At 38.0% G+C, this 21,150-nt stretch overlaps 1 protein-coding gene across 1 annotated transcript in view; it reads left to right on the top strand.

The window, feature by feature from the left end:
- The window catches only part of LOC145224857 (uncharacterized), an 81,724-nt gene extending 65,152 nt beyond the window's left edge, over positions 1-16,572 (top strand). Inside the window, exons 96-114 of the mRNA XM_080091494.1 lie at positions 2-25; positions 140-352; positions 761-845; positions 1,302-1,444; positions 2,932-3,048; positions 3,654-3,890; positions 4,516-4,660; positions 5,186-5,346; positions 5,905-6,040; positions 6,470-6,690; positions 8,500-8,711; positions 9,140-9,299; positions 9,714-9,809; positions 10,105-10,227; positions 11,172-11,405; positions 12,258-12,452; positions 14,115-14,266; positions 14,697-14,863; positions 15,947-16,572. Coding sequence (XP_079947620.1) covers positions 2-25; positions 140-352; positions 761-845; positions 1,302-1,444; positions 2,932-3,048; positions 3,654-3,890; positions 4,516-4,660; positions 5,186-5,346; positions 5,905-6,040; positions 6,470-6,690; positions 8,500-8,711; positions 9,140-9,299; positions 9,714-9,809; positions 10,105-10,227; positions 11,172-11,405; positions 12,258-12,452; positions 14,115-14,266; positions 14,697-14,863; positions 15,947-16,059 — 2,934 coding nt within the window. The 3' untranslated portion in view covers positions 16,060-16,572. The remainder of the gene's footprint in view (position 1; positions 26-139; positions 353-760; positions 846-1,301; positions 1,445-2,931; positions 3,049-3,653; positions 3,891-4,515; positions 4,661-5,185; positions 5,347-5,904; positions 6,041-6,469; positions 6,691-8,499; positions 8,712-9,139; positions 9,300-9,713; positions 9,810-10,104; positions 10,228-11,171; positions 11,406-12,257; positions 12,453-14,114; positions 14,267-14,696; positions 14,864-15,946) is intronic.
- Positions 16,573-21,150: the final 4,578 nt, after the last annotated feature.

Genomic DNA, 21,150 nt, shown 5'->3' on the forward strand with positions numbered 1-21,150 from the left:
ACTGACAATGGAAAAAGGACAACAGGTGGATAAAAAATAACTTCCATTTTAATTTTTTACCCAAAATCGCTTCAAACCTAAATATCCATGACGTAATCAACATATGACGTCACAAGTATGACGCGGATCGTTTGTGCAGAGAGACAAACTGTTGGCGCGTCTGGAGGCTCGCAAGAAGATACAGGAGGAGCTTTCCAAGGAGAGAGCGGTTGCCAAGCAACTGCGGCTCGCGGCCAGGAGGAAGTCGGCGGTTGGTCAGGAACTTCCGGAAAGCGCCCGTGCGCTCATTGAACGTGTCGAGGAAATGGATGAGCGCACAGAAGCACAAAATCAACGCTTGGTTGAAGCACAGGTATTTACATTTAACTTTTTGGGCGATTGACTTGGACATGTGATTTCTAGTGTGTTCTGGCTAAATCCGATATGTTAGTACAGTGGCTTCTAACCTTTGTCGACGAATTCCTCCCATAGTAAATGACATAGTAGATGCTAAACCATACAAAGATAATTTGAAATTGTTTTTTCTATCAACTTTACAGGTTATATTCCCAGTTCTTAAGTGTCTATTTACAAACCACATGCACAAATTAAAGTAAATTCCTTCCCTCAAGTTTCAAAATTCTATTCTTGAGAGAAAATTTTTCCACTTGGGGACCACTGTATTAGTAGAAGTTTGTTTCTCGTTTGCATAAGTGGTTATTTATTTAGATTTGAACGCGAAAATAAATATTTGATTTTTCATTTGGGTGTTGGTCGTCAGGTTGAGGAATTGTCGAAGTTGGAGGCTGAACACATTCGCGAACAAAGGATGTTGGACGAAGAGATGAAGAAAGAAGAAGAAAAATGCGAGTTTCATTTTATTTAATTTCATCAATGTTTTTGACTACTACACATGATACCGAAATTGCCTCACGTCAGCAGAATCTTAGTCAAGCCATTCCGTTATATGCTGACTTGGTTTGATCTTGCCAAATAATAGCTGCATTAAAATCTTAGATAGCACTGTCAAAAACTATAGATGACTTGACAAATATGTGTATCTTCTAGCTGTATCTATTATAACAAGCCGACGTTTCTATTTTAACAATAGATGAATGTTACATTATCTTTTTTCATTTCTTCAAACAATCTTCTATAAAAACAGTTTTATGCATATTTATATCAAGACCAAGTATGATTTTTCCAATGGAGTTCTAAACACTGGACAAGAAAATTTGTTGATTTTGTAGGCTACATTTTTTGACTTGGTTGTTAAAATGGAAGTGAAAGAAACCAAACGAACAATTATATTTTTCTTGCAGTGGCGAAGGAGATTGCCGACAGAAGTGACGAACAGGCTCAACTTCAACTGGCAGCAGCAGCCAGCAGAGCTCAAACCGAAGCACAGGAACGAAATCTTAGCGAAAAACAGACACAGAAACTTATCAAGGAATATCAAAAGCAGGCAAGTACCGATGTACTGCACCATGTGTTCTTCTTAAACAGTAACATAATGTTATAAACTTTTCTACTCTGTACATGGCTTTAAATTAATAAATAAAATTGTTTCTAAGTAAAAAAGTATGAATAGAGGATCACATGTTTCCATATACGTAGGTTAAATGCCTTTATAGACCGGCGTATAGTATGGCACCAAGCAAATAATTCCATATTACCAAACGAACAGCCTGAAACTTTATTTCAAAAACTGAGAAATAATGTCTTTCAAACCCATTGATATCTATACTGGCAACTTCAAAATGCAGTACAAACTAGGTTTAACTCTCTATTGTTAAACTGGCAAATATGTGACCTGTCTATTTCGGCGTAAAAGCGTTTGAACTACCACCCATGCAACTTGGCCTGGACGTAATAATTGCTTCAAACATATTATGGTTTACGTTGCAGCATTTTTGCCGGCCTATAACCCCTTATCAGCATAATTCTCGCATCATAGAGCAATGCGGTGAACCGCGCGCGATAACGTAAGACGCGACGCATACAAACCAAAACCAAACCATTGTTAATTTTGTTTCTCAAAAACGTATTTTCGTCTGCTGCCTTCAGGGCAAATTACGTGCACTGAATGCTTAGCCATGTATGTGCTTATTTTTACGCCCACACACGGGGTTATGTACGTATTTTCTGCCTTGTGATAATACCTGACGGATCAAACTTTTGTGGTGGGGAAGTTTATGAACTAAACTCAAACTCTAATTGTGGTGATTAGAATCTGCGAACATGTAATATTTCGACCTCGCGGTCCTAATTCATGGACTAGGAATTTATAGGCTATAAAATACTGTATATTCCAAAAACAAACAAAACATTAACGTTCAGGGAGTATTCCGGCAAAACTGTGCGAAAATTTGCGATATTTGTAATGACGATGTATACGGCTGTCAGACTTAACGTAGGCTTTCGTGGAATTTCCACCACATCTGGCTTTAAGTGCCGTATTTCCCAAATTGGATTCCATCAAAATTAAGTACCACTCATAAGCCAGAATGTATGCTTTAATGAGCACATGCTACCTTGGTTGTGATGTCACCAGCATGACACAATAATTAGACCATATGGCCTTGTACGTAAACATACAAACGAACGCATGTTTGGATCAATGCGTTTTGTGTATGCTGTAAACTGCCACTTTAGGAACCAATTTGTGAAATACCTGATGTTTAAAATCGCGTAAAATTGGTTTCAACTGTTTTTTTGAAATTTAGGCATCAAAGTTCGAACACTGAAATCATATTTTACATTTTGTCATATTTGGCGCAAGAAAATGGTAATCTGGATAATAATTTGAAAACAAGAAGCCTAAGTTTGCTTGTTCAATTGCACAGTTAAACTTACAGCTTACTTTGCTCGTTCAATTGTACAGTTAAACTTACAGCTTCGCAGCTTTTCGGAGATATTTTTTTGGTATTTACATGTATATTGTCTATGTAGGCCGAATCTCTCAACTCGTCACTTGCCAGCGAAAAGAAACGGCAATTAGAAGCAATGAAGGAAAAAATGAAGAAACGACGCGATAATAAGGAGAAACATCTCACTGAAAAGCAACAGGTTCGCCAAAATTTGCATAACTTTGATGCACTTTCTAGTTTACTGGTGTTAAATTGACTTCTGTTCGTCATCCCCATGTGTATATTTAACACAATAACATTCAAAAGCATTCACCAATCTTTTGACACATCATTGAAACGGACGTCTCTGCTTGCTACAGGCAGTTGCTTTAAGACTTTTGACTGAAAGCCCTTGCGTTTCTTATCTTTGCTTTTATTGTGTCGCTGTTTGCTTTTCGCCTCTTTTTTGTTTTGTTTTATTTGAGCTAAATTTTGGAGTGTTATTACCCTGATGAAGGCGACCTGAATATAGGACGTTGAAGCGTCGGTTAAAATATTACATTTGTCAGAATAGCATTATTTAGTTTACATTAAAGCATGGTTTCCTTGAAATTAAAACTTTACTGTTATAATAAAAGAATTCTCAGTGGCTTGTATTAGGAAACAATATGTCAGCTAGAATATGTCTTTATATGTGACTGAAATCGTCTGTTGAAAATCCTTGGATCTGGACGATTTCTGTATTAGCGCATCTTTAATTTCTAAAAAAAACTTTTCATGACATGAGCTCAAAAAAAATCAACTCATAAAGTGTTCCTTTTCCAGGCAATCGTTGAGGAGGACATGGTCGCACTGAAGTCGCAGAGGGACGCTGAAGCTTCAAACAAAATGCGACAGAAAGAAAAGAACGCCGTCGCTGCGGTGGTGACGTCAGGTGATGACGTGCCCCTCGACAAGCTGGTGCGTGACGTACTGCTTCCACGTCACTTGCGCGAAATGGCGAGTCTCTCTGACCGTCTACAACGGGAGATGGAAGCCACAAAGAGCAAAGCAAAAGCCAAGGTGGGTTGGACCAAAGAAAATAAAAATCGAAGTATAATTGTGCATATTAGGGCAAGGAAATGTAATAGATTGGGACAAACGTTGTTTTAAGCTTTATTATATTATTTTTTATTCTGTTCGTGAATCAAAAGGATTGGAACTGTGTATCTATTAGTGGAAATGTAAGGCCTGGGGGATTTTTGTATCATATTTAAATGTAGACCTGGGGGATCTTTTTATCATATTTAAAAAACTGGCCACATAAAAAAAAACGGTTTAAGCAGAAGAATATAGAATAATTCTTGCTATTTAACATTTATAAAAAAAAATCGAGGAAATTAATAAAGGTGTCGTCTAGACGTTTAAATTGTTTCCGGCATGACAAGTTTGTGTTTTCAGGCGGTTTCATTCCACGCGGATGTGGCAAAAAATTCCATGGAAAGTTTTCACCTTTTTTTGTAGTACCAGGAAAAAAATCCTAAAAACTTCCCCACGAGTCTTGGCACTGATAAATGATTTACGTTTAAGTTTCGGTATGACGTCATAAAAAGTACAATGACGTCATATTTCTGTTCTCTCCCAACTTGCGCTATTTTTTGTAATCGTGTATTCGGATTACGTGATTCCAGTGTTGTTTTTCACTCAGGCTTCCGTCGAACGAACTGAGATGCGCGACAACATACTGACTCAGCACGAGGAGCAGGTCAAGGAGTTTTTGCTGAGTCACGCCGGTGAGCCAGCGGGCAAAGTCATGAAGATGAAGAAAAAACTTGAAGCGAAACAAGAGAAAGGTAGGAAAATCTGCGTTTTTGCACGCTTTGTTCAGCAATGTAATTTTGTTTCTGTTGTAAAATTATGGCAAAATCGGTGGTAGAAATCTGTTGACACCACTAAAACGTTACTGAACTACTTTAGGTGTTCCCTGCCAAATAAACAGCGCTGATCGAAAAGGGTGTTTTAGGAGAGCAAATAAAGTCTTTTCAATGAAACTTCGCCTACAAAATTTGTTGGTTCCAGTTTTCAACCAAGTAAATTGAAAAAAATATGATCACTGCAATAGGTTCAATTTTCTCTGATTGTCCAAAGCAGTGGTTCCTTATCTTTAGCGACCAATTTCTCTCATTACAACTAAAGCATTTCATTTCTTCCAAATATACTACAAAGTAGATGCCAAACCATTTGACTATTTGAAATCGGATCGTTTATCAACTTTACTGGTCATGTTCCCATAGCTTAAGTGTCCATTTACAAACCACATGTGCAAGTTAAAAGAGATTCCTTGGGTTTGTAGTAAATTGAGACTCCTTGTTGTGCAGAACTGGCCGAATTTGACAAGGAAACCGAAGTGATGATTGCAACAGCTGTGAAAGCGGCTTGTGCATCACTGGCAATCGACCAAGCGGAACGCAAACTGGAATTGCGCGAACAACATTTGAAGGAGTTAGCCGATACCATGAGAAGCCTGAACCCGGAAGAGGCAAGATGACGTTGTTGCTATAAAAGTGTCGACATACAGACATTTATATTGCAGGAACAATTGTTAATTACATGAAAATCCATAACAAACAAGTTTTTTTGTACGATTAGTTTCTGTGCTCTCAAAATTTTTATTTTCTTGTTATTGGTTGGGGGGAAAGGGGGGGTACAAAGGTCAAAATACGTCACTTTATCATCTCTTTTCAATTTGCCTAATTTTACCCTATTTTTCATTTTTCGTATTGGTTTGTCGTTAGCGATATAAAAAACATTTTCTGGTATTAATTAAACTTCTCAGGCCCGAATCGTCGTAAAAAACACATGCTTAAATCAAATCAAACACATTGTCAGCAATACATGCCATCATCACAATTACAATAGGGTTTGCACGGCGACGTAGAAATCGAAGATGAAAAACGCGAAATATTGAGATAAGATACGAAATGTAATTTCCTTAACCTAAACTTACTAAAAAAATAAATTTATATCAGATGAGTAAAATAGAAACCGTTTTTAATGTACTTTTGTGATTTTCTCTTATTTTGCTCGTCTCATGCAGGCATTGATGCACAAATACGGCGAAGAAGCTGCTTTCGCGGCGGATGAAGCCAGGAAATTCCGCGAACAGAAGAAACAGGAGATTGACACAAAGATCCAGCAGTTGAAGAGTGAGAAGAGGAAGAAAGAGAAAAAAGGTGGCATCCGGACTTTTGACCTAGTTTGGTTATATGAATTATTTTGTATTAGCTAAAAAGCTTCTGTAAGCATGAACTTGCTATAACAACATTAAAATTTTACCTTACCGAAGTTTTCTCAAACTGTGTGTCGTGAGAGATTTCCAAATGTGTCGGAAAATAATCCCTATCTTAAAGTACAAACATTCCCTGGTGTTTTAGGACTTCATCACAAAATACTGGTTTGCATGACAATGTTTCAAATCTCATAGTTTTGTTATTGGTAATAAAAAGCATCCTTGTCCACCAGAATAAAGTGAAAAATACCTTTTACACCAAAGTATAAACAAGATTTGTTGCAAAAAAAAGAATATAAAAGTTGACGTAAAGTAAGACTTATGACAACAAAAATAAACTAATGGCATCGAAACGAATTCATTTTCGCTGTAGCGAACAAACACATCGCCGATGAAGTGGATGCTCTCACTAGGGAGCTCTCGGACACATCCATAAGGATCCAGCGGGAGGAGGATCAGAGGTTGCAGAAGAGCGCGGAGTCGAGCATGAAAGATGCGGAGCGCAGGGAGCAGGAGATCCTTGCCTCCGATCTCACACAAGATGAAAAAGATAAACTGCTGAAGGAACATCATGAAAGCGTCAAAAAAATTGAGGTAATATGCTAAGGACGTGTTGTCGCATAATGGTTGGGGTTTGGTATTTAAGTTCTGAAAGATACCCGTAAAACACTTACAGCGTTTTTTGCATATTGTTTTGGAAAAGAGATTCCTAATTTTATCGGTGGGTCGGGTATTTTGTTAAAAAAAGCTTTGTTTGAACTTAAGTTTATTAAAACATTGAGTGATTTGTCATTTTGAATCTATGGTTAATATTCCTCTATTGATTCTATTTTAATAAGCTACTGATAATGCTGTTAAGGCGAAATATATATGTCTAAAAATCTTACGGACAAATAACTGTTCGTTTTTTAACGTAAATCTGCTGACCAGAGTTATCCCAGTAATCATCTACCAAGCAACGAGCTTATAAGTTACGTTAAACAGATAAAATGCAATGACAAACTTTGGTATCATAGAAATATACGTCTATACACATAAATATTTACTTGAAAAACGCAAGAAAAGAGAAACATTTTGGCGCTAGCTTAGTGTGAATTTAAAACATCGCAAAGCCATTAATCGGTAAAATTTTCCATCTAACTATTTGTCGCAACATACAACATCTATGGAAATACCCTCATAATGATGTAAGTAGCCGCCTATGTTTACATGATATTGATTCAATGAATCACGAACTCATGTGAGGAAATCACCATGAAACATCGATCAAAACCTTGAGAAATGACAAACTGGAGTTGTAATTCAATTTTTGTCTGTCGAAATTTGTTTTGGGCGTTTTCAAAAATCCTTGTTGGTAGGATTTAAAACCAGATAGTTTTTTCTAAATATAACCTTAAAATTTGTCGAAAACTCGCTTTAAGCATGATCAGCTTCCGGTAAAAAAATTCCAAACTTCGTTCTTCGCGCATTTCTTTATGACGCAACAATAGAAATATGTTAGGTGGAAGGGCGGTTTTGAGTCAAATATGACCGTGTCTATTCTATTGATCACAACTTCTCAAGCGAAGCCAAGCAAAAAACGTAAAGATTTTTTTAGACGTTTTAATCAATGGTTATGTATATGAACTGTCAACACCTATTACGTGCCCACCCACACAACGTACAAAAATATTTTTTTAACCAATTGTGTTTCTTTATCATTTCTATTTTCATTAAATCGGAGAATACGTAATATGGCAAAAATAGCCAGAGAAATAAGGTTGAAAACGCGTTTGTGTTGATTTTAGTTGACATTTAAGGTTCTTAACTTTCGTAACCGTATTTGATAAAATCGTCGCTGAATTAATCGCATTTATCATGCAAACGTTTTAGAGGTTGAAGCTGGAACCTATGTGTGACAGAATAATACATCGAGTATATACTCTCAATCCGTCAGTTACAAAAATCACGAAATTCTTACTTGATCGTGCAAAAAAATACAGTTTGGTTAATCACTACCAAACTTCAAATGGAAATTGGTGGTAAACCGTAACATAGTAAATGACCTTTTAACCGGTTGGCATTCGAACACTTGACTTAATAACCCATGTTTTTTTCCGTTTTTTTAACGAAACTGTTCAACAATGATAATTTAATGACGTGGCAATAAAAATATAATTTGGCTTTATTTTTTGATACTTATCATCCAAAACAAACAACATCAGTTTAATGGTAAAAATAACGGCCCAAATAGACGTAAAAAGCGACATGCTTGATATCACTGATGATGGCATGAGCATTTGCCGAAACGTTTGAACAATAAAGCATGTCGCTTTTTACGTCTATTTGGGCCGTTATTTTTACCATTAAACTTATGAACAGATCCGTATATAGTGTTTCAAACAACATCATTTTTTTATTCAGGCAAACCTTGCAGCTGAACGTCAGCGCTCCAAAGATGAGCTGAAGAAGAAATTGGAGGAGAGACGCAGAAGGAAACAAGAAGAGCTTAAGTCGAAAGCGATGAGCAAACTAGACGCCGAAGAAGCGGAACAGATGATCAAGATCGTGGAAGACGGAAAACGAGATATGGAAAAGACGGAGAAGATGTTGCTCGCCACACAGGAAGTTGTCAGGTGGATTAAGAAGCCTTTAAAATTGTACCATTTTAAAACGTTTTATAAAATGTACATGATTGGGTTTAAGGAATTGGTAGTAGTCGTATTAACACAATTTCTTTTCATTCAAACTACCCACCGACTGGTCCCACCAACGTTTCCCCCCAGGTCCCAGTCGTGTTATACTCACAGTGCGCCAAACTCACTCTCTTATGAGCTCCCGCCGTATAACGCATCATAATACGGTGTAGCTGCAGTGCGTTTAGCCTTGATCCACTCCACTGTTTTGCGCTTCATAACGTTTTAACGTTGCGCTATTTCCGGCTTGGTGATTGTTTTAGTGCAACTGTGTCGCTATGTGTTATTTCACCAAGCGAAATAAACTTAACTCGACTTTTCCGCTTTGTATGCTAATTCAACATTTTGAATGATTCTTTTTGTCACAGCTCACGTGACGATAAAGATGACAGCTCGGACAGTTCTGACTCCGACGAAGGGGAATCCCCGACCTATGCACAGACGAATATTATCGCCGGAATACCGATGATGGCAGGTGCTGTGCCCGCTGAATGGAATACAATGCTACAGAATTCTGACTTCTTCAAGGTAAACCACATAAAATGCTACAGAATTCTGACTTCTTCAAGTTAAACCACATAAAAAACTAGTTGAGCCGTCGCTAATGAAAACAGTATGTGGTATTTAACACCGACTGGAGTTGCGTTTTTGCTGAGTAGTGTTAAGAGGTCAGAATTTGTTCTTACCTTTTTAAACGTTTTTGCAAAAGGGTGCTTGTATAACTGTAAAACACGATTTAAACCGGTCTGTTTTACTGAGTTAAACGGTTTTGTGATGTAAAGCGTCCTTGTAAACAATCATAGAAAAAAAAACGTTTAAACGATTGAGATCTTAGAGAATCAAATGTTTTGTGTTGAAAATAAGGAATAAACAGAAGAAATTGCAACCAAATAGATGTTTGGTTGACATTAATGTCCCCTTTTTGGTTTGTCTTTTCTACAGCAACTACAGGAAATGGAAGAACGACTTCAGGTCCATCTGAAACCGGGCGATGCAAAAGTCAAGGGATCAACATCGACACCCTTCATTGACATACAGGTGCGTTTGTTAAAAGGACTATACACAAACCAGCGACCGTACAACCATACATAATATGTCCCCCAGATGTGCATTCAAATATACAGTGTGCCACATGGCAAGCAAACGTATAAGCGTTATATTGCAAGTTTTAGTGAACACATCGCCTGTTGTTAAAGATATCCTTTGTTAAAGATAAAGATATCCGATATATGCGACTGTCACTAGATAAAATGTTATGCGTGTTCTAGCATTAAGCAATGACAACTAATTTTGTCACTGAGATAAAAAATTACGAAGTGATTATTTCGTGCAGGATGCACAATGGATGTTGCAAGGGGAACTTGTGCCGGCTGAGATCAACCAACTCACACCGAGTCAGTTCGTCGTTTACAGATTCGGAGTGTTTGTTGCAAGAATGCTGCAGAATGTACTGGAGGCAAGTACTGCATTGTGACTCCTAAACCCCGTTTGTAAAAAACTGAAGGAATTGCGAAAGATTATTTTTCAACAAAACGACAAAAAGCTGCTTTATTTATTTAAAGTGCTTTTTGTGAAAAAAAGAGACTTACAATAGAAACATTAACAACCGCAACATTATGTTTTTAAACAACTTTTTTTTTGTTAATATAAGACCAAACCTTGTCCAACACGTTGTAACTTTAAGTCATTTCAGTGTTTGGGTCAAAAAAGTCACGAGCAATTACAAAAACCTTTTCACCATCCCCTACCTTTATTCCTCTTTAAATATGTTTACATTTCATACTTACTGATGTGCAAAAAGTATTATGACCATCTCACGACCCAAGCCTCAAACATAAAAAAATGTAACAATTTCGAGGCCACGTCGTGGCCGCACTGGAGTCTGCCCATGTCAAAATGGCTGCAGGTTTAACGAGTTCGATTCCACAATACCACATAACACAACACACATTGTGGCATTGCAGCACCATGATCATTGATAGAAGTGAATCCCAAATCTAAAAAAGGTTCCTTGTACGAATACTTACTAATCCTTAAACTGTATCTGTTACATCTCCACGTTCAGTTTCGCATGATTAACTTTTATTCCCCGTACTATGACGTAACAATCGCCATGTGCGTAACAGTACAATTTGAAGGCTATTGTCGGTATTTTGCAATGATTAGTTCGTTTTACTGTACAACGTGGTCGAGTGAGTGGACTTTACTACTACTACATTAAGTAAATTCGTTTGTTTTTACTTAATGCAGTAATAGTTTGTTTGGGTAGAATTGAACCACCATAGCGCGACCCATTTTTTGAACCTGCGCGACCCACGTTTGGGTCGCGACCCATACTTTGAGAACCACTGCCCTAGCTCATAACATTTAAACGTTGAGTAATCGACTTCTAACATTTAGACTGAGGAAGTCACTCTTCTTCTCGCTAACAACCTTCCCGCAAACAACTATGATCGCAACGCATTCCGCCAGTCATTCTTTTACCAACGGGCTCGTCGTATGCTCTTTGTACGAGCCGATCGCCTCACATCGGTTGGTGACTTCGTAATGGTGGTCATCCATTGCATGGCACACATCGCTGTGGGTCAACTGGACGATGATTCTGATCCATATTTCCTCCGTGCATTTTACAAGGTCAGTAGCGTGCCATATTAGTACATTAATTACTCTACAAGGCCACAAAATGCATTACTTTTCGATTGCCTTAAACGAAACATTACTTGAAAATTTAAACCTTTCTGCATCGAACGTCCAACAACTTGGTCCAAACAGGTCCATTTAATAAAACCTTTCCGACAATTTAGTGTGTAATATTATTTAATTGGAGTGGGTTCGAATCCCACCACATCAGGCTAGATTTTTCTAGTCAGTTCTTTGCCGTATGGAATGCTTGGAGATTGGTTGATTCGGTATAACGCCATCAATAGGCCTGGCGTGAAATTTCACTGAGAAGAGTTTATTGTTTGCTAAAGCGATGCTTCCCAGGGGCCGGCATGTCAGTTTTCATGTTATATATTGTTATATGTTCCATTTATGACTGTGAAAATGAGATGAACGCTGGGGTTAAATTGAAGGAGTTTCTATGTCGAACAAAATTGAAAGCTTCGGAGCATAGTCAGCTCGACCAAATTGTAATACCATGTCTGTTGTCTTTTTCATGTTGTACTTGTTGCTATAGGTACTGTGATGTCACGACATTACAATAAATCCTGTAAATTTGTGCGTCATGTCCCAAACTATAATAAGCTTAAATGCACCCAGCCAATAAACAATAAGTAAGCTGCTAATTGGGCACACTGTTTCGACCCGTAAGGCAGCATTAGTGGAGCTGGTAAACAAAACATAGGCCGGATTGGCTAAAGTATAGACACCTAACCGCTTGGTTGGGAGTAAAATTAAAGCGAATAGTGATTTTCGCGTCGTTACTTGAGGTCTTAAACGGCTCACTTCGCTTGCCATATTTCTAACGCCTTAAACACTTTACAGGCGCTCAAAGCCTCCTGCGAGGACATGTTCTTCTCACGTGCTCGCGTTGCCAGCCAATCAGCTTCGAGCAATGGCGGCGCGTTGGACGTGGCTCCACTCGAAACGGCTCAAGGATTGGAAACGAAACTCCACGTGCTGGATGATTTAATTGACGTCAACGTCTTCACGCCAGTATCAACAAACTTCACCAAACAAGTATGTGATTCATAAAAAAGTACAAAGGGGAATTCCCACCGGCGGTGGTTTACGTGCATTGATAAATCTCCGTGTTAAGTGCATGGAAACTTAAAAACTGTGCTGTTCATTGAGTATACACAATGCAATGATTTATGTGGTATGATGGGGTTAAGAATTTTTAAGCCGTGTTTTTTTTAGAAACGATGGCTAATTAACAATTTTATTAAGATTTACGAAGCATCTACCTTCCGCCAAGTATGTGTTTGACTGGTCGTATTAGATGCTTCATATATCTTTTTCCCGTAATCGTCATTAAGGTTTCATACCTTATGAATCACATAGGTCCCGATAATTCGTACCTTCAAATTGCCGATGTCGATTTTGTGTGGTGATCAATCGATGGTAACGGTTTTAGGCGTTTTCTTCCACTTAGCCTTGCTTAGTGCGACATTTTTCTGCAATTTCGTTTTGTATGGAACCTAAAACTAGTTCTTGGATTCTTGCAAGAGTTTTTCACTATTTAAGCTTGTGCTTCACTGAATTGCGATAACACTTCGTACAACGAGCTACCAATGGAGAAAAAACAGCGACAATGGGCCTCATTTTGCGGTGGCCATTTCAATTTAGGTGACGTAACATGACGTAAGCAATAAGGAGGACATACCAGTCCTAAGCATTTGGTTCGCATAAAATCAACAGCAGAGTGCGTCAAATGGGACCAGCGGAAATTCGATTTTTAAACAATTCTATTCCCTTGTTGAAAATAAGGTTTATGACGTCGTTCGTGTTTGACGCAACTGTGTGTTTTGACTGGACCATGGTTGACGTAAAGTCGAAAACGAAAAAGCGATTTGGATTGTAAAGTTTTGTTGCCATTAGTCTATATTGCAGAGTTTACTTAAACTGTCATTGCAAACATGCCCAAGTCGTTTTGTTCGGAAAAAATTACCAACGCCTTTCTCAAAAAAAACATGACGTGTTTTTAGGGAGTACATATGCATTTGAATATGTCTTTGTGGTTTTGTTTTTCCAACTCGTTTCTTATAAGAAGCAGTCCAAGTTAGCATGTAATTTTTTAATCGTTTTCTGACGTCTCTTCAAAGTAAAACGTTGCGGTGTACCTTTTATGCGCCAACCTACACTGAGGAATGTGAACTCAAACTCCGACAAATCGCAAAGCAACTTTAATAGGCTTTCAACTGAGGGCTTCTTCATGACTGATTTGTATTACACCATGCAAGACAATTCAATGCAGCCTTGGGCCCAATTTGCAATTTTTGTGATTCTGTTGACATAATAATGCGATGGGCAAAGAATGTCAAAAACGTATTGTGTTTCCAACGCTTTTGGCAAGATGGTTGCGCGAAAAAAGTTGATAATTAAGATTTACGCCCTAAACAAGGAAAAGGCATTTCTGATGGGTAAAATGAGTGCAATGCGTTTTCGCCAGGCCAGTAAAAATGGCCAGTAAAAACCAACGCAGTTTTCGCCAGGCCAGTAAAAATGTTACGAACTATCGATACACCACCTGTACCGTTGTCTGACACGAAAAAGTGTTCTCTACAAATTGACCACATTCTTGCATCCCACACTCCCATGTAAGACTCGACAGATTGAAAGGTTTATTGTCAATTTGCTATGTATCCGCAAATTTACAACAACATCATACTTTTTGCGCAGAGCGTGCAAAACCGACTTGCGCAATATGGAAAGTTCCGGAACGACGACACACTGCGACATCTTGTGGCAAAAAGAGTAAAACCAAATACCGATGACGTGTTCATGGCTAATAGGTTACGTCAGCTTCGCAATTCGGATGGAGTCATCGAAAGGTAAACTAAATTTTGATGTTGTATAGTTTGTATGTTCATCACAGGGGTGCACAACCTGTGGCCTGCGAATATGGAATTAGAATGTGTAACTATTTTTTTGCAGTGCAAGCGAACAAATCAAATTCACCCCTGGTTTATCACATAACAGAGAAGCTTTAGTTATGATAGTATTCGTTTGGCGTTTAAAAATGTCTTAATAACGGTTACAAATCAAATGCGGTCAAAATAACGACACCGTACACTTGTAAATTCTCAAAAGTAAAACGTCTTATATATACTTGTTATCGTTTGTTTTATCGTAGGGGCAATTTTTCACTGTCAAAATTTTAGACAATCAATCGCGTTTCCCAAAAATAGGCTAGCGATATTTTACCAGCAGCATCTACAAAGCTCGTTTGACCACATCTTAAACATTATGCATTTTGAACAGGTCACCGGCTCCTGTGAACATGCCTCGTCGGCTCACGGACGCTCGGACGGTTATTCGAGGTCAGGTTGCCAAGTTGCAGGAGCGACTTGATGCTGTCAATCACCAACTGATGAAATGTGTACAGACTGAAAGCGATCTGGCCAATACAACTGATAACAAGTCAAAAGGTAACACTTGTCATAATGTATTTACAAATAGAGCGTTGCTATTGTTTCAAAGGGTTACACGACTTCGTAAGGGTTATGCGATTGTAGTTGCTAGTTGTGTTTGCGGATAACAAGTCAAAAAGTTACACTTTAAAAGCCATGGTTTTTCTACAAATAGGGTGGTGTTATATTTTCCAACTGTCTGTAAAGGTTATACGACTGTAGTTGCTAGGGCTTGCTAACCGTCTTGGTATGAGAAACGGTCCGGTTTGGTAGTTCAATATTTACGAAGTACCGATTTAATTTTTACAAAGGGCACTGTCATTGAAATAGTTATATTTGATCTTTTCAAAACAGCACAGTCGAAACAGAGTTTCCAAATTTGGTGTATGTGTTTTATAAAAATAGCTTAGGCCTACTCCACAGGGTGGCGCGTGGGTAGACGTTTGGTATTTTTGCCTTTTAGATTCACAATCTTTGCGTCACATATTTTTAGCCCACATTTGTAAGTGTTTGGTCGGTTGATAAATTAAGCAGTGAGCGACTTTTTTATTTTAAACGGTTCCGTTTCCTCCTGTTAAACAAACAAAATGCCTGTATGGGATAGAAGATGACGCAAATTACGTCACTGCGTGGTTCCCCCAAATCCCAAAGCTGTGATGTAAATGCGTGGCAAGCCGGGAACGGACAATCATGGAGTAGGCTATTATCGAGATTATGTTTGCTCATCGAATGTTAACACTCGGCGCTCCAGCGTGAGATAGTTAAGGGAGTTTCTCCTTATAAATAAGTTCCCCACGTACTGCGCTATTTACCCTGCGGTTACGTAACCTTGGTACGCAGGCCACAAGCCTTAAAAAATTACCCTCATGTCAAACTATGTTGATTTTGTTCTTTATTATATTCGAACCTTGAAGGTAGTCTTTTTATGATAAAGGCAAACTTTTATTGCCAAGTCGTATAGGTGGAAACTGGGAAGGCATCGTCTTTGTGTATAACTACAAAATAGTGCCTCGGTGTGGTAGTAACATGGTTTTACCGAACACGTTTTTTAATGTTTTTATCATTTTTTGACAAATAAAGTCAAATATTTATTTTTTGCAGGCCCGCCCCAGCAACTTCAGATAGCGCAACTGGGTGAGCGCAAGGAACACCTGCTCAGTCAAGCGAATCACGCCCAATCCGAAATTGACAAGAAAAAACAGTTGCTTTCGTAATCGGCTACAAACACTTTGCAATTGTGTGATCATTCATAAGCTGTGGAATTTGTTCGTATTAGTTATAGATACACTTTTCTTGTATGTGCAGGGTGGTTTTATGTCCTTTTGTCAACAGTGACATTACACAGTCTATAACTTGGCAGTCATTTTGCACGCGTATATATTATATCATTCCCGTTGTGTGTCTTTCCATGTGCAGTCAAAAATTCAATGAAATCAACATTTCCACTGTGTTTTCTAATCAACGTCGCGAAATTCCGCAATCCAAGTAGTAATTTGCTTCACGCTCGCGGAACGGTGCCTTTATTATGCTGTTGCACTTTGAGCTAATTTTCACTTGTTCGCTAATATTATTTTCACGTTTGCACCGTTATTATCGTGTATAGTTTAGAGATCTTCACTGTCACCGTAAAGCCAATATTATCACTGTTTAACGACCGATTGTAAATCTATTTTTGTACCTATGGCGTAGCGTTCCTTCTAGAATAAAACAGTTCTATTAAAAAATAATATGTGTAATAACTTACTTCTTTTAGTGGGCCGTGCTCCGAAAGAAAGAGGTTTCTATAGCTTAGATGAAGATAGGAGTCGAAACAAAATAAAACCGCGCTCAAAGACAACGAAATGCGCATACCCGTCCATTATTATTTTTGAATACATAAAAATTACCTTCATGCACAAAATGGCGTGCGAGTTTTTGGTCTGGTAACATCAATCAAGTTATGAAAGTATTTTTAAACAGACGATATAAAAACTAGAGCATTTATTCGCCGAATTTTATGAATCACTCCGCACCAATTTGAGTGGGTGACCTTGGGCCTTAACAACACACTATCCTATCGATTACCACGTGGCAGTTGAATGCCTTTGAGTTGCATTTCCGTTGTATTGAGAAACCGCAGCTAGTTTGTGGATTTAGTATGCAACCAGGGAGAAATGCAAGGAAAAGGTGCTTAGGTTCAAGTGTTCCTTCGGTGCACTCAGGACGCCAATTTCCGCACCCAAAAAGTATGAATAAATTCAACAGAGACGTTTGTCCCGTTAAATACTAACGGAAACATAGCATTTCTCATAAATGACGTAAAAATAGATACAAGGGTGTGATTTGAAAAGTGTTGGAATGTATGGGGTTGCGAAACTTTGCTGATAAATTTCGTCATGTCAGAAAATTTTTGACTAATAGGAAATTTCCAATGTCCTTGAAGGCAAGTAGGCTACATATGATATGAAACAATCCCTGTTTGGAACCTGCGAAAAAAATTGATACAGATTAAAATTGGATAACATTTTCCGGTTTTATAGAAACCTTCCCAGGTAGAAAACTTTCCTTCCCAGGTTGAAATTTCTCTCTTCGATGTTCTTGGAAAACATTATCACCAGTACACTGATCGTATGCGCAATAGCAAGAATGTGAGTGCAAATTGAATAACCAAAAACGCCAAATCGTTTCCAGGAATTCCGTTGACCTGAAGCATGTGTTAATGGGAAAACAAAATCACCTGTACTGCCTTACCATTATTTATGAGGCACAAGAAACGGTTGCTTTTTACTCCGCGAAAGACCCAATGACATTTTTGTTCTAGCTTAATCCAATGAGATAAAGGGGATAAGAAAGCGTTTCCTACGATCGACGTGTTGTTTAGGGGATGTCATTACAAATCAGATTGTCAACATTTGGCCAGTCGAATGCCAGGCGCTGGGGTGTGTAAACAGATTCAGGCGCCGTGGTGTCCATACAATGATGTCTTTATCAATGGAACTAGCACTTGGCAAGCGTCAAAATTCCAGGTCTGGCCCGATTTCCATACGTCACCATACGTAAAGCACGGAAATAGTTATTAAAGCTACGTTCTATTGCCAGTCATTTACGGAATTTCAAAATTGAAGAAAACAATGGACTTTAAGCGTCATTACGGGTCGAGAACCGCAAGAACTCTTATTGCAACACAATGGCTTTAACCGTTTTTGAAAGCCTTCAGGAAGGTGAAGCAATGACTTAAAATAAGGTGTGAGATCACCCAATTTAAAGTAGGAATGAAATGACTATAGGAGCAATTTGGAAACTCAAAAATTAATACCCTAATATACTTGCACTACTTGTAGCAGGGTTTTGACTTGTAATTGTTGAAAATAAGACAAAATAAGGACCCAAGTCAAAAACAAGGGCATTTCTTAGAAATAAAGACAATAAATTTTCATCGCCCTTTAAATTAACGACAAATCTTAGAAATAAGGACGGTGTGGCAACCCTGCATATAGGCAATATATGCTGTTCGTCTTTAACGTAATCATCATAGCCGTCACTTTCAATATTATTTTCTAGCCTATTGTAGAATCCCAACACTGTGCAAATGAACAAATGCACATGCATTTAAAAAAATGATTCGAATGTTTTTGTTGTTAGAATTCCCTGCAGTGCGTCCAAGTAGGATGCATGACACTACAGGTGCCGTAGGTGCCAACCTTGCGTCTTGAACACAAAACAAAAATGGCGACCGTCCGCTCAAAACCAAGCATACACGATTGAATCTTGCATCCTTACATAAAACATAATAATATATCAGTGACATAATATCACTAAAATAACACAATGTTTCTTACTAAAAATTAATAGTTAGTCGTTTACGTTTACTAACTAGCAACTAAAGTGCTAGCTTAAGCTAAGTTATTATAATAGTTGCCCGTATCGGCTGCATCCATTTTTTATCAACTAATTTTCATTTTCTGCTCGTGGCTCCATGCTGCTGTGGATTGAAGGCACCTTGAGTTTGATCACAAAGGCATTAGTTGAAGTACTTTGTCAAAAATGTCAAAGCACGAACATATATAGTTTCTTTAACCAAAAAAGCTAAAATCGAAAAACATCATTAGTTATCTGGTGTTCATAACAGTTCTAAAGATGTAAAACCAAAAACCTCTTATGATCCTAATCAAAAAGGTTTGTTAATTGTGTAAAAGTTTACCTACATCAAAACAAAATTTCATTTCAAGTCCAAACTTTCTCTGGTTGCAGCCATTTTAAGCAAAGATCACCGTCAAGACAGATGACAACGTTTAGAGCCAATTGCAAGATTCACGGCAGATGTTGTGTCGCACCTAATCAAAAATTCCAACTTATGTTTCACAAAAACTGCATTTTTTATCACTTATGACAACAAATGAGTGCAACGGCTTTTAGTTTCCAACTGACTTTTCGGTTGTTCAGTAAAAAGACTAAATGCAATTTTGCGACTTGTCATCCGTAAATATTGAGAGCAAAAACAGAATGAATCATTTCCACCTTAACAATACTTCACCTCCGTTAACCAAGCTGCCAAAATGAAAACCATATTTAAGTGGGAAGCCGAACGTAACAATGTACTGCAATATAATGGGTGTATTGTGACATAATAAAATCAGTGCATATGCTATCAATTGGGCAGAAAATGCTTTTGTGGAACCTGTGAGTCATCGGCAAGTTGTGACCTAGAAGATCAGCCAAGGCCACAGTGTCATGGGAAACTGTAAAAGGTTGGTTGGTTTTGTTTTGTATATGTGAAGGCTTGCAAAATGTGTTTAAATACCAAGAACCTGGAATTGGCAATCAGCCTTAACTGTCTATGTATGACGTCTCTTTCTGTATTTTTACGTTGTTTGTTTGTTTGTTTGTTGTTTGTTTAATTGTTTGTACCTAATATGCGTACCATAGGTCTGGTGCACATGGCTACTGGGCCGGTATAATATATATTTCCATCCCAGCGAAATCCATTCAAACCATTTTTTTTAAAGCGAAATGTCAGCAAAAGCGTTTTATTTAATTGACACCGGCCGCCAGTACGAGTTTTTAACACATATGTTCACTGCCACATAAATTCATCACCGCGCCCGCATGTGACGGTACTGCCTCGCAGACCTAGCGTGCAGTGATTAAAAAATCTACACTAAGGGTGTTTCGATAAAAAAATACTTTGCATTTTTAATTTCCAAGCCCCGATTTAACATTAAACATAGACGTGCATATTGTTTACGAAAGTGGAAGACCGCGTTTTGTGTGACGAACATAAAGCATGGTAAATGGTAGAAGTTTGCCCTAACCGTATCAAAGAAGTGTAATAGTTTTTGGCAACAAAAATGTCAACTAAGCTGTCAAACGGTTTGAAGTGGCTTGGAAAATTTGAATTTTTTGCCTCTGTAAGTAACGGTTAACTTCTGTGCGTAGGTGTTGTTGTACTTAAAAAAACTAATATCAAATAAAGTTTTTCGCCTTATTTGAAATATAAAAGCAAAAACAGATGTTTATACTCACGTATCAGTGCGCTTACGCCGTGTCTCTTATTTTCGAAGTTTTCTGTAAAAAATAATCGTAATAAAATAATAATTGTGATCGTAATAAAATTGTGATAAATATAACACCAAGAAATATGGTTATGCGTAGTGCAGATTATTACATATCGTAAACCTTATTTTGGGGTTCGAAAACAGTGGTGTCGCCAGAGCGCTGCATTAACTTTTCTAGGTCTGCATATTCTGCCTGCAAGACATGCCCCGTACCAAACCGGTCTTAAATTTCCGGCAGAATGAGTTTTGCGGCCAATTTTATTTGGTCAGGTTTCATAACAAACGCACCAGAATATCTGGTCTGTACCTAACAGGAATAGACTAACACGCTTTGCAATATGTTGTATGCGGTTAGCAGGTCACCGCCTCCTCGCGTTTCAGAACAGCGTGCCAACCGGGGCACAGGGCACAACACCTTCTTCGTGCAAATCCGCCGGGATTTAATATAAGGGAGTGCATATACAGGTGTAAATCATGAGTTGCCAGGGTAGAGACAAGGTTGGCAAGTTCAAAAGATAAATAAGATTTCACCTTGCAAATTTAGTCGGTATATATTTACTGTGCAGCGCATTTGGACTGGAATAAGATCAATAAGTTTTGCGATTTAAAATATTTTGAAACGAAATTAATATAACTTTGCACTGTTGTTTTGCAAAAAACTAACGTAGCAAGAAATAATATGCGAAAGATGACGGAAATAGTTTTTAAATTACCAATGTAGCATTTAAATTCCCAGTTATAAATTTTAAAATGCAGCAAAGTAGCGTCTAA

This window comes from Phallusia mammillata, chromosome 1 (genome assembly GCF_965637545.1).
Source record: "Phallusia mammillata chromosome 1, kaPhaMamm4.hap1.1, whole genome shotgun sequence".
Classification (NCBI taxonomy): domain Eukaryota; kingdom Metazoa; phylum Chordata; class Ascidiacea; order Phlebobranchia; family Ascidiidae; genus Phallusia; species Phallusia mammillata.